The sequence below is a fragment of the Malus domestica genome, chromosome 04 (assembly GCF_042453785.1).
Source record: "Malus domestica chromosome 04, GDT2T_hap1".
NCBI classification, from domain to species: domain Eukaryota; kingdom Viridiplantae; phylum Streptophyta; class Magnoliopsida; order Rosales; family Rosaceae; genus Malus; species Malus domestica.
The window spans coordinates 26,059,302-26,072,198 of NC_091664.1; the positions used below are offsets into that span (position 1 = coordinate 26,059,302).

At 35.8% G+C, this 12,897-nt stretch overlaps 2 protein-coding genes across 2 annotated transcripts; one reads left to right on the top strand and one right to left on the bottom strand.

Annotated features, from left to right (window-relative positions):
- Positions 1 to 1,268: 1,268 nt before the first annotated feature.
- On the top strand, positions 1,269 to 2,241 carry LOC139195080 (uncharacterized). Its single transcript, XM_070820269.1, has 2 exons — positions 1,269 to 1,559; positions 1,642 to 2,241. Exons 1-2 carry the CDS (start codon positions 1,269 to 1,271, stop codon positions 2,239 to 2,241), a joined length of 891 nt encoding a protein of 296 aa, XP_070676370.1.
- Positions 2,242 to 7,626: 5,385 nt separating this feature from the next.
- Positions 7,627 to 9,573, bottom strand: LOC103433764 (WRKY DNA-binding transcription factor 70-like). Its single transcript, XM_070820722.1, has 3 exons — positions 8,980 to 9,573; positions 8,221 to 8,325; positions 7,627 to 8,108 (listed from the first exon to the last, which is right to left on the bottom strand). Exons 1-3 carry the CDS (start codon positions 9,435 to 9,437, stop codon positions 7,637 to 7,639), a joined length of 1,035 nt encoding a protein of 344 aa, XP_070676823.1. The 5' UTR covers positions 9,438 to 9,573; the 3' UTR covers positions 7,627 to 7,636.
- Between the last annotated feature and the right edge of the window lie 3,324 nt (positions 9,574 to 12,897).

The following is a 12,897-nucleotide window of genomic DNA, read 5'->3' on the forward strand; positions in this document are numbered from 1 at the left end:
GATAAATATAGGTCACAAATTTAGCCCACAAAAGCTGCTGGGACCCACGGATGAGAGTGAAAAGTGGGCCTTGTCCTGTAGCCAACGACTACTTTTCTTCATCGGGTGGTGGTGGTAATTGGACTGTTGGTTAATCCAACGGTCCACATTCAATTTTTGTTTTGTTTTATATGTTTATTGAATCCAACAGCTTAAATCGAATATAATCAAATCTAACGGTAAAAAAAAAAAAGATCTAACGGTCCAAATTTAAATCCAATGGCTAGAAGAATCATAAAATTTATCGGAATTTAAATATTTTTTCCAACGGCTAGAATAATTTTTTTTTAAAGTTTATGTGGTTTATCATGATTTTCATGTATTGATTTAGTGATTTTTCAAAATTTATCGGAATTTAAATATTTTTAAGTTAAAATGTTCATAAAATTAATTTAGGATAGTCTACATAATTTTTTTTTTTTAAAGTTAATTTATAAAAAAATTAGCCTTAATTCATTTTTTGATAATCTGGGGCTAAAATTTTAGGTCAAAAGGGTTGGAGTAGAAAAGCTGTTTCTGGGCTAAAACCTAAATTTTCTGAGCTAAATATTTTTAGGTTTTAGGTCAGGATTGGAGATGGTCTAAGACCAACTCCAACCATGGCTTATAACCTAAAATTCCTCTCCCCCCCCCCCCCCCAAAAAAACCCACTCCAACCCATGACCTAAAACTAACCTAAAACCTAAAACTTATTCTGAGGCCAAATACCAGCCCCATTTTAGGTCACAAAGCAAACTGGACTCCACCATATGAGACTGAAACAGGGGCTGTGAAGCCCACCGCCTAGCTTCTAATCGCCATCAGCCCATGCACGCACCAGAGAGTAACATAAGCCGGGCCCACCCACGTGGGGTTGTCCCCCGGGTGTTAGCCAATTATGTAGCCCAATAGCTACTTTTCTTCATCCAACGACTCCATTTAAATGGGCCGTTGGTTAAGCCAACGGTCCAGGTTCAAATTTTTTTTTTTTAGTTTTATATTTATATATTTATTGAATTCAACGGCTTAGATCGAATATAATCAAATCTAACGGTAAAAAAAAAGATCTAACGGTCCAAATTTAAATCCAACAGCTAAATAATTAAAAAAAAATATTTAACTTAAAATTCAACCAAAAACTCTATAAATACCTATGTATTTGTTCAAACATCCACACAAAACTCACTTTTCTCCTACAATTCTTCCAATTTTTCTTTCTATCATTTCCTCTCATTTCCAAAATTTTCAAGATGGCAAAAGAGCATGTTAGAGGTCGTAATTGGACCTTTGATGAAGATATTGCTTTATGTTTGGCATGGATTTCTGTTAGTGAAGATGGTGCCGTCGGCACCAATCAAAACAGAAAGGATTTGTGGGGTAAAATCGTTGATAAATTCTATGAAAACTCCAACGCCGGTCGAAGGGAAGTTGGTGGTGTTTATGATCGGTGGAAGATTATCAACAAAGCATGCACTTTGTGGAAGGGAAGCTCAGAGAGAGCCATGGTTGACATGCCTAGTGGAAGGGGCGCCTCAGAAATTGTCAGTTTCTTTGTTGATATTGTACTTGTCATGTACATAATAGTATTTTGCAACTAATTATTTTTATGTATTTGTTGCATAGGGTGACAAAGCAATGGCAATTTACAAGACAAGAACTACAGCAAAAAATCAAGCTTTTAAGTTACATAATGCTTGGAACATCCTCAAGGATTGTCCGAGGTGGGGAACCAATGCGAATCAACAATGTGGAAGATTATTTCATAATGAAGCCCCACCCCCAAATGATGTCAATGAAGGTGTGAATTTTGCCGACAATGAAGGTATTGACCAAATGAGCCCAACTTCTTCTTTGCCAAGGCCCTCGGGTAGAGATAAGCAAAAGGAAGCAAAGAGAAAAGGGAGGTCCCAAGATCCGATATGTGCACAATTTGCTAGCGAAATGGCAAGAATGAACGAAAACCAGTGTCGTCGGCAAGAAGAATCGGGCCAAATGTTTTTAGCCATGAAGCAAGAAGGGGATAGGGAGCAAGAAAGGTACAAAACTAATTTGATAATGGAGGACCTCGACAAATACACTCCAGAGAGGAAGAGATACTTACGTGGTAAGCAAAAAGAAATTTTACGAAGGAATGCCCCAAGGAGTATATTTCAAGATGATGATTCATCTCAAGACTATCTCCCAAGTCCACCACCAAGTCAAGATGATGGATATCATTATTAGGTGTATGTAGTCTATGAGTTTTCGATTGTATTAAGTTTATGTGGTTTATTAATTATCTTTTTTTTTTTAAGTTTATGTGGTTTATCATGATTTTCATGTATTGATTTAGTGATTTTTCAAAATTTATCGGAATTTAAATATTTTTAGGTTAAAATGTTCATAAAATTAATTTAGGATAGTCTACATAATTTTTTTTTTAAAGTTAATTTAAAAAAAATAGCCTTAATTCATTTTTTGATAATCTGGGGCTAAAATTTTAGGTTAAAAGGGTTGAAGTAGAAAAACTATTTCTAGGCTAAAACCTAAATTTTATGGGCTAAATATTTTTAGGTTTTAGGTCAGGGTTGGAGATGGTCTAAGAGCATTTCCAATGCAAGGACTCAAATATTATATTTTGGTCCATATACAAAGCATCTCAAATGCCACTCATATTGAGTTTTGAACTTTTGAGGCAAAGTGAGACCTAAAATATGAGATTTGAGTCCAATGTGGAGCCCATGCCACAAGAGAAAATGTTATTCATTCAAGAAAAATGAGATTTGAGTTTTGAGTCAATCATCTCCCATGCACAAACTCAAACTGTTAAAAATTTTGAGTCCAATATTTTCTACTTTAATACAAAAACTCAAATCTTAAAACTCTAAATGAGTCTTAAGACTTAATTAGTCTTTACATGGGACGAGAAAACCACAATACATAAATTCACTATCTTTTTACAACCCAAATATAAAAATATAGATTCAAAATTTAAGTCTTGCATTGAAAATGCTCTCAGAATCCTTTTTGGAAATTAAACTCAAAATTCCCAACGCATTCTTAAGTAGGTGCCTTACTATACGCCAAAATTACTTTCATAATCCTATTTTTAAACTTTTCTTTTAATATTATCATAAACCTTTGTAATCTAAAAGCCTAATTAGACGACAAAAGATAATTTAAGGCATCTCACATGAACAATTTTGAGATTTGAAAACGATAAAATTAAAAAAAAATATAGTTGAGTGGTATTATTGACACTTTAAAGATTTTATCGTGCACTTCTTATATAATAATTTTATTTTTACCAATAAAAAATATTAACAATAAAAGGAAAATTCTAAAACTATAGGGTTCTTTTTTTATTTATTTCTAATTTTGTGCATTTTGTTTCTATTAATAGACCGTATCAAATTTTATCCCCTTGAATCCTTTGAAGAAACTTAGGGGGTCATGAATATCTTTGTATATGAGGGTTGAGTATTCAACTTCCCCAAAGAACACGCTTTGCATGGCGGGAGTCCAACATAGGGATGTAACTTGTGCCCGTGTGAAGATTTGAGGATACGGCGCATCATGTCACGTCCATGATGTCTCAAACGGTCATGTCAAAGCAACAAAGTGTCTTGGAACTCATGCATAAGGTCGGCCACACTGTGGGCTTCTATGCCGCGAGTGGTTGTGATGTACAGCCCACTTGGCAGACGTTCCAACTTCTCGTGAATACGCTTCTGACCATATTCGTATGAAGTGATACAAAGAAATTCATAACCATTATCTTCAGTGGTTTCAATATGATATTGATTATCTTGAATATCTCTAAAACTCAGCAAAGTTCTTCCGGAACGTGGAGAATAGAGTGCCTCCTTAATGGTCAAGATTGTACGATTGGACAACATGATACGTGCCTTTACGTATCCTTCAATCAGGTTGATGAGCCTGAGAGAGTTGTCAAATAAGTTTTCTTGGGTATTTTTTTAGTAAAATAGTGTCGTTCACACAAGATGGTGTGCATGGTTACACTATCTGCCAAACAACTAACTTCCCCACTTAACATACCTAGAAATAAATTGATTGAATTGGTCACATGTATAAATATAAGTCAATTCATTCAATTAAGCAATTCGAGAAAATAATATCCATTCAAATAACAATCCATAATTCAAAACAAACCAAAACCAAACAAATTATTCCAAATACTTAGAAAAATTGTTCAAAATTAAACCATAAACCTAGAAAAATAGGAGGGGTAGGGCCAGCCATTCCTAGTGGGTTTGGCCATTAGGGGTAAACACCCTACAAACATGTCTAATTTATTCATCCATAGGAGCTGACGCCTTCTGAAAATTTGATATCTCCATTGATGTAGTTGCATATTCCGGATGATCCACATGTGCAAAGCTAGACTCACTATAGGAACGATACATGGCAATAGCCTCAGGGGAAGGTCGGCATACGCTTGACCAATGATCCTTTGATCCACAGCGATAACACATGTCCAGTTCAGTAGAAGCAAGTTGAACGGGAGCTTTGCCCCTGTTCTTGAGGTTTGGGGCTTAGGGACTAGTGGTGGACGCTGTTGGGTCACATTTCTTCCCTTAGGTACTGCACTTTATTGACCTTGGTCCTGTGGTGGGGCTTGCCACCCATTGCCACTGCTACTACGATTCTTTCGTCATTTATGGCTACTAGAATTAATCTCATGCACTTCAGGTGCGACGTTCGAGCCAATTAGTCGAGCTTGATGATTCTTCATCAAAAGCTGGTTCTGCTTTTCAGTGAGAAGTAAAACAGAGATTAAATCCGAAAACTTGGTGAATTTATGTGCCCTATATTGTTGTTGCAAGACAATATTGGTGGCATGGAAGGTCGAATAGGTATTCTCCAGGAGATCTAATTCGGTTAGTTCCACTTTGCAGAATTTCAACAGTGAACGGATTCTACAAACTTCAAAGTTGTATTCATTTACAGACTTAAAGTCCTAGAAGCGAAGATGCAGCCAGTCGTGTATTGCTTCAGGCAAGTATGTGTCTTTTTGGTGATCGAAACAATCGGCCAAAGCAAGCCAGAGGGTGCGTGGGTCCTCTTTAGCGAGAAACTCAGTCTGCAATGCATCATGGATGTGTCTTCGAATAAAGATCATTGCAGTAGCCTTCTGAGCTTCGTCAACAGGTTTGTCGGCAATAGGTGTCTTGATGGTAGCTCTAATACCCTTTGCAGTCAGATGACGCTTCACGTCTTGAACCCACTTCAGATAGTTTCTTCCAGAGACTTCTAGAGCGGAGAAATCGAGCTTGTTCAAGTTCAACATGTCCCTAAAACAAAGAGAAAAACGTGATTAGTCATATGGTAAGCCATAGACATATATCGTAGAACATACAAGTTCTATAGACATGTATTAGTTTACTTTATACATGAAAACTACAGGTTTCATGTGGTATGTTTTGAATGAAAACTTCAGGTTTCAAAGGCACTAAATTTGAAACTATAGGTTCAATTTAGTTTTTATGAACAATTAGTTCATAATGAGAGGTTTCTGCAAGAAACACAGAATGCAACATACTAATTTAAATATAGTGGATTTGAGGTTCTTCGGGAACTGAAGTGTGAGAGTTTCGTTACTACGAAAGTATGTTACGGTTCAAAGTATAAAAATAAATTATTGAATCGTTAATGTCAAAAAGTGATCTTCAGGTCAATAATTTTGGATTCATTATTAGATTAATGGATTGCATGTCACTTTTAATTAATTCAATAAATCAGGTCATACGGGGTTGATTGTAGAAGCTAAATAATATTATTGGATCAAAAAATATTTGGGCTTGGGATGGGTGCCTTGAGTAAAAAGCAAGGCCCAAAAGGGCCTCGGGAGTGGGCTGCAGGCCACCGGGGGGGTGGGGTGGGAGAAACCCTAGCAGCAACTGGGTTTCAATTTTGGCCTAGGGGAGGGCACGGCACAAGGCCCAGCAAAAGCTGGCCTGTGGGTTTGGCACGGGAAGCCCAGCCGCATGGGCTGGCTACAGGTGATGTGCGGAGTGGGCCACAAGGACCAAGCCCAGCCTTGTGTGTTGGCGCGGAGGACACGGGTCGTGACGCGGGCCAAGGTGCAGGATGAGGGCCTGGGCAACACAAAACCCATTAACCATAAAGGTTGCTGTGTGCAAGGGGAAAAACCCAGTCAATCTGGGTTGGTTAAATGGCGTGGGCCATGGTGCAAACGTGCGAAAGGCTTTAAGCCCATCAGATTAATTGGTACATGTTTTCTTAAACCGCCCATAAGAACCATATTCTGACTTTTATCTGGAGAATATCCAACAATAGCTTCCATCGCATGAATAATTGATCCAGATCCTATGAACAACAATGCCTTCGAATAAGCATGAGTAATCAAATGAAATAAAGCAGCTCGATAAGAACCCATACCTAGAGCTAACATCATATAACCCAATTGAGACATTGTAGAATAAGCTAAGCTTTTCTTAATATCTTTTTGAGCAAGAGCTAAAGTGGCTCCTAAAAATAATGTTATTATACCTATCAAAGCTATTAGATTTAGAATTAAGGGGAAAAACCCAGTCAATCTGGGCTGGTTAAATGGCGTGGGCCATGGTGCAAACGGGCGAAAGGCTTTAAGCCCATCAGATTGACCCCAGGCTGAGGCCTGGTTTTTGCGTGCACAGTGATGGTGCGGTGGGTGTGCCGTACCATGTCCAATTCCCCTTTTTTTGAAATCCCTTAGGGTTGAGGAAACCCTAAATATGCTTCTAATTTAATTTTATACATTGACTCACATATTCCACATAACAATTTAATTGTGCAATGCATGAAACAAATATATATATATATATATATATATATATATTGATAAATATATGAACATATACAATATATATATGTATATATATATATCGAAAGGAAAATATAAACATAGAGATGTTCATGCATTATGGGGAATGTTTTCATGCTTCGTGAACGTTTCAAATATATTTTTTATTTTAAGCGAACCTGATTAGCGGAAAACAAAAATAAGCCTTTGAATTTGGTGGAAGATAGCCTCCTCCTACGATGCATCAATTCCTTAGCTTTTGGCAAGAGCGTGCTGATAATATGTTGTAGGCCTATTTGATTGAACAATCTAGGGTTTAGAGAGAGAGGGGGGGCCGGCAATATTGAGGGGGAAAAGAGAGTGATTTAATTATGAGGTGTGTTTAATTCATCCCATTGTGCCGTTATTTATAGTAGTAGGATAGGTAAAAACTTTTCCCGTTAGGATTACAACATTTAATAGGTAATCTACTCCTAATATGAATATAAGATACATTCTCATATCTACTATGATTTACACAATCACATTCTTATTCTAAATATAATTGCAACAAATTAAGAATTGTCATGCATTGTATATGAAAAAAGTATATGTTGAGCATAATTAAGCTTCCATTAATCACTTCACAAGAAGAAATAGAAAAAGGTTGCTTCTTCTTTTCGTTTGTTTTTTTTTTCTTTCGAAAATAACTGTGTTTACATGATTTTTATACACCAAGAAAGCAACAAGTTTCTTCAAATCACTGAACGTAAAATCCAATTTACTACACGGAGTAGCTGGCTACTAAGTATGCACTCATCATCAAAACTTAATTCAAAATCCGTATTGCAAAACTTCATTATCAAAGTAAGAATCGACAGCCCATGAAAACATGTTGTCATAATCATATGAAAACCCGCTCATGGGACTAGAGGACTCGAACACCGTCAGATCATTCGACACAAGATGATCACGTGGTGATGAATGGTTGTGGTTGCTTTTTAGCATATGATCAGTTGTTGGCATATCTTCTTTGACGAACGCTTCATTTTTAACCGATGAAGTGAAGGATGAGAAAAAGGGGTGCTCTTCTTTGTTTGTCAAACAGTTGGTCTTGTCAAAACAAATGAACTTTGAAGAATCTTTAGGACTTGTGGAATCCAAGACAAATTTCGAAGCGCTGACGTAGTCTCTGCATGTGTGATTCCCAAAATATGTGGTCCGAAACAGTGGTGGATGATCTTGAATTTGTTGCTCGTGTTTGGTTGCTTTGCACTCGGATTTGTGAGTGCATCTGAAGTAGTTTCTGCATATATGCAACACATATAACTATGGCCAACTTCAATCTTGAAACTATTACCACTTTAATTATTGCAGTTGTAACAATTTTACTAGATAAATCTACTATATGTATGTACCTTGAATGCTTAGCATTGTGGATAACTTTTTGCCCGTACTTTCTCCATGCATGACCATCGTACGTCAAAGCAGGAGTGTCTCTAATCCAAGAGTGTGAAGTCTTTCTGCAAGGAACAAGAAGTTGCAACTCTTTATTAGAACTTTAAAACTAAAATATTAATTTACCGAATTAGGCAAAATCCCTATCTATTGATTTGAAATGAAGGGTTGAGGTTAAGTGGAAATGCTACCATGGTAAGAGGGATATAGGTATTGGATATTTAGATCATTAAATATAAGGAACAACAGAAGCATCCAAATTTTGGCAGAATTGGCAAAACATGAACCTGTATGAGAGCAAGTGGTAGTCTTCACTTTTTTGTTTCAATAGAAATTCTATGCATTCTTGAATAAATAAATAAATAATTATATTTATCCACAAGAATCTAACAGCTGTTATGAGTAAATTAATTATAGTTATAGTTGTTCACACATTAACATAAATCTAACAACTGTGGTGAACAAATTAACTACAGTTGTTCATACGCGCATGATGATGATTGCCAAAATAAGGGACTCTTTAATGTTATGCGTTTCATACACAAATGTTTGAGACTGAACAATCAAATCATACATGGAAAGAGTCTTTAACTGGAAATAAAAAAAAATCACTTTGAACACTATGTTAATGCAGATGTTGATGAATTTTACCTAGGTAGTACTTAATTAGAGAACCCTATAACTAATTACCCGGATCTAAAGGACCTATAACTAATTACCTTCTCTTATAAGAACCTCTACGATCCTTGAAGGTTGAAGTGCTCTTACAACTGATCTCCTCCTCAGTATAATCTTCAGACTTACTAACAGCCGCATGATCATGATTAGCATCCCAAGATGATGAATCTGCACCGTCACCACCACCACCACCACTACCACCGTCACTAACACCAATACCACCACCGCTAATTTCAGTACCACCACCACTAACACCACTACTATTCCCTTGAATTTGATCAGAAACAAACTCCTGATCAGACTCCATCCCCTTTATAATCAAAAGGGAATTCACAAATGACCCCAAAATCTTATTAACAATACCTTCAGCGGATCCCCCCTCATCACCATCAACAACAAATGACCTATTTTCAAAAACCTTACTCAGTTGACTTGCCAGTTCACGCCCTTGGATCAATTCCTCCGTCGCTCTCTCCCTATTTGGTATCACACTCTTCATCGCTCTCTCCCTATTTGGAACAACTCCAGATTATGTATATTGGAGAGTTTCTAGTGTGTGCTTGCTGTGGCCAAAGTGATTGCTGGGAGGTAACCTTATAGATCGGTCAAGAGGAGCTCCTGATGTTACAAGTTATGATCCTCTCCGATCTCAAGAAGTAAAAAATTCAGACCATCCAAATTAAATCTTACGGTCGTTATTATCCGAATCCCTCTCCCCTAGACGGTCCAGATTTAGTTTCTTGTGCTCCAGACGGACAGTGACATGGGACACAATCTGACATGCTTATCCAGCTTAACGTCTTTCGTCCCACTAACGGTTAGATGAACCTCCACGTAATGCTACAAATGTTGTACGACGTCATTGCCATGAGGTAGCCCTAAAGTCGTCAGCGAGTGGTGTTCTTACCTGTCGTTGTCTGACGTTATTTAATTATTTTTTATTTTACTCACTTTTTTAAACCAAAAATTTAGAGAAAATTATATAATGATTAATTCAATTAGAGTAATGGTCTTTCAATTAAAAATTCATGTCCATTGGTCTCTTAATTCATCAAAACGTACAATTATGGTTCTTTTCGTCAACTCAGTCAGAATTCCGTCAAATTGAGTCATGTTGGAAGGATCATTGTTACAATTAGGTTAAAGTTGAAGGATAATTGCTCTAATTAAGTTAAAGTTGATGAATCATTTTGTTTTCCATATTTGCCCCTTGATTCAGCCTCACATGTGTGACATGTGATTCATCTTGACGGAAATTCTAACGGAGTTGACGAAAATGACTATAGATGCACATTTTGAAGAATTAAGTGATTATTGGTCATGAATTTTTTAATTGAATGATCATTACTCCAATTACATTAAAATTAAGGAAACATTATTACAATTTCCTCAAAAATTTAAAAGTCTCTAAGTCGTTTTATCATATTATCTCCAAATACTGAAATAATACTCTCATCCCCAGTTGGACCATATAAAAATAGTTGGCCAAAATTACGGTTGCATCCTTTGGGAGATTGTGTGATTGGAGCCTTTGAGGTAGATTGTTACGTTATAAATGGCAAACAGAGTGGCATAATGGTTTTGTTGATAAGATATGAGGAGAAAATTTTCATTATGTGCTGAAACATATGGTATATCATGTCTCATTATATAAGTGAAGAGAAGTATTATCTTTTAAGTTGTTAATTTCCTAAAACAAGTCTCACCACTTATATAATGACACGTGGTGTACCACTCCGTGTTCCAAACACATTGAAAATATGTTGGTGGTAGTTAAATCTCCAAGGTCCTTGTTGAGAAGAGATCTTCTATGGATCTCTTCTACCAAGGTCATCGAATCAAGTTATCCGGGTTTTTGAAATTTCATTCAACGGTCAAAAATTATTATAGCTTTTAAATGATCAAAACAGGTTGGCCGTTGGATGAAATTTTAAAAGTCCAGATCATTTGATTCGATAATCTTGGTGGAAGAGATCCAAATAAGATCTCTTCTCGTCCTTGTTCTGTTCAAGTCTCAAAGTGGGGATTAAGCATCATTGTAGCAAAACTTCTTATATATTAATGGGTTGGTTGGAATATTCAACTTTCAGTAGACATGTGTATAAATATAAAAGATTTAAAAAGAAAAAGTACATAGGTAAGAAATAGAAGCTGGAAGGAAATACGAAAGGGAGAGAGAAAGAGAGAAATTGTGAGAGTAGGAAGAGAATTTTTTTTTTTAAATAAGAGATATGTTTTGATGAAATGTGAATAATGAGAAAAAAAATAAGTAAAAAAAAATTGTGCAAAATTACTTTGATGCCTATCATTTTTATTTGAAAATATTATCTTTCAATTAATTAAGCATGAAAGGGTTGTACTAAAAAAAATATTATGCGTGAAAGGGTAATACTTCATCAACTTTTTTTATAGAGTATTTTATTCATACGTAATATAAATATTGTCAATATTCAACTTTGGTAGTGCTTGTAATAGATGTAAATCATGATGTAATGTTAATTGCATGCATTTCTAATATAACTAATTATTCTTCCCTTTTTTACCTGGATCTCTAGTCAGTGGTAATGTGATCAATAAATACAGTATGAATAAGAATTGGTTTGATTACCTTCCTTATCTTGAAAATTCCTATCCTATTTCTTAATTTTACATTTACATCATCTTTAATCTGGTCGAAATAGGATTTGTTACTTATAAAATTCTTCATCAAATTTTTGTTGACATATTATGGGTGTGAATACTACTATTCTCACTAGAGAAGTTTGAGCATTTTGACACAAATTAAATCTTACACTTAACGTGTTTATTGGGTGAAATAATAGGTAGATTCAGATTAAGCAAAAGGACAAAGTCTCTTGGTAACCAAAACTCGATGACAATTCTTTTCATGATCTCAGTAGAGAAACCTCCTTAAAGTAAATTAGACTAATTTGATCTGCACCAGCTCAAGTACTTTGTATAATGCAGCCCCTGTCTCAGGGGGTAATTGCATCGATCTTAACTAAGATTTGTGAACTGTAATAACAAACAATTTAATAGTTTTCGTTTATGTAAAGGATACAATAAAAAATATAATAATAGTTAGACCACTAGCCTCTATTGCACTCATGTGATTTTAAACAAATGTTTGAGATCAAGGCAATGCAACCACGTGACCCGGATGAATTTATTCATAGAAAATGACTAAATGGTATGAATTCCAAATTGGAAAAACAAGGGTTATTTTATGTGGTTATAGGTAATTGAATTACTCTTTATATTGTCAATTTGTTTTATGGTGGAACCTCAATTTTTTCATGGTATCAGAGTAGGTTGTCCCTCATGTGAAGCCTAACGCCACACCTGCTCCATGTCTCCCAATTTGTGTTATCCACATGTTTAATTAGCTTAAAAATTCGCCACACGTGAAGGAGCATGTCGAGAGTATGAATCTCATATCGAGGAAACAAGGGACATTGCATGTACTAATAAATAGTTGGATTATTCCCTAAATTGTCAATTAATTTTACGATAGAACCTCCACTTCTTCACCACCCTCCCTCCCTGGCCCACAAAACATGCCTCGTTAATTATATGTTACTAATTTCATAGGTCTAAGAAACTCTCCATCTCTGGTGAAAAATAAATAAATAAATAAATTCATATCCCCTTGTAGAGGTCGTGCAGGAATTTATTCTTTATGAAAGTTTGTACAAATTATCTCTAAGTTAACGTATTGGTCATTATAAAATTATCCAAGAGGTACCCTTTGTACTTGTTCGGGTTTGCCAATAGCAATATCACTGTCGCTTCTTGTAAACGAAAAACATCTCTAACCACTGGTGAAGAGGAGGAGGTAGAGCGCCTTTGCTTCCTCTCCTTCTCCCTCCTCTTTTTAATTTTTTTTCTTTTCGTTCAATGTCTTCTTTTTGTGTGAATAAATATTATCGTTTGGTGATTTGGTATAAGCCATGCTCAAA

Coding starts and splice junctions, on each gene's coding strand:
- LOC139195080 (XM_070820269.1), top strand. CDS start 1,269: ATGGCAAAAGAGCATGTTAGAGGTCGTAATTGGACCTTTGATGAAGAT. Junction 1,560..1,641: donor GAAGGGGCGCCTCAGAAATT/GTCAGTTTCTTT, acceptor TTTGTTGCATAG/GGTGACAAAGCAATGGCAAT.
- LOC103433764 (XM_070820722.1), bottom strand. CDS start 9,437: ATGAAGAGTGTGATACCAAATAGGGAGAGAGCGACGGAGGAATTGATC. Junction 8,326..8,979: donor AGAGGTTCTTATAAGAGAAG/GTAATTAGTTAT, acceptor TGTTCCTTGCAG/AAAGACTTCACACTCTTGGA. Junction 8,109..8,220: donor CACAATGCTAAGCATTCAAG/GTACATACATAT, acceptor GCATATATGCAG/AAACTACTTCAGATGCACTC.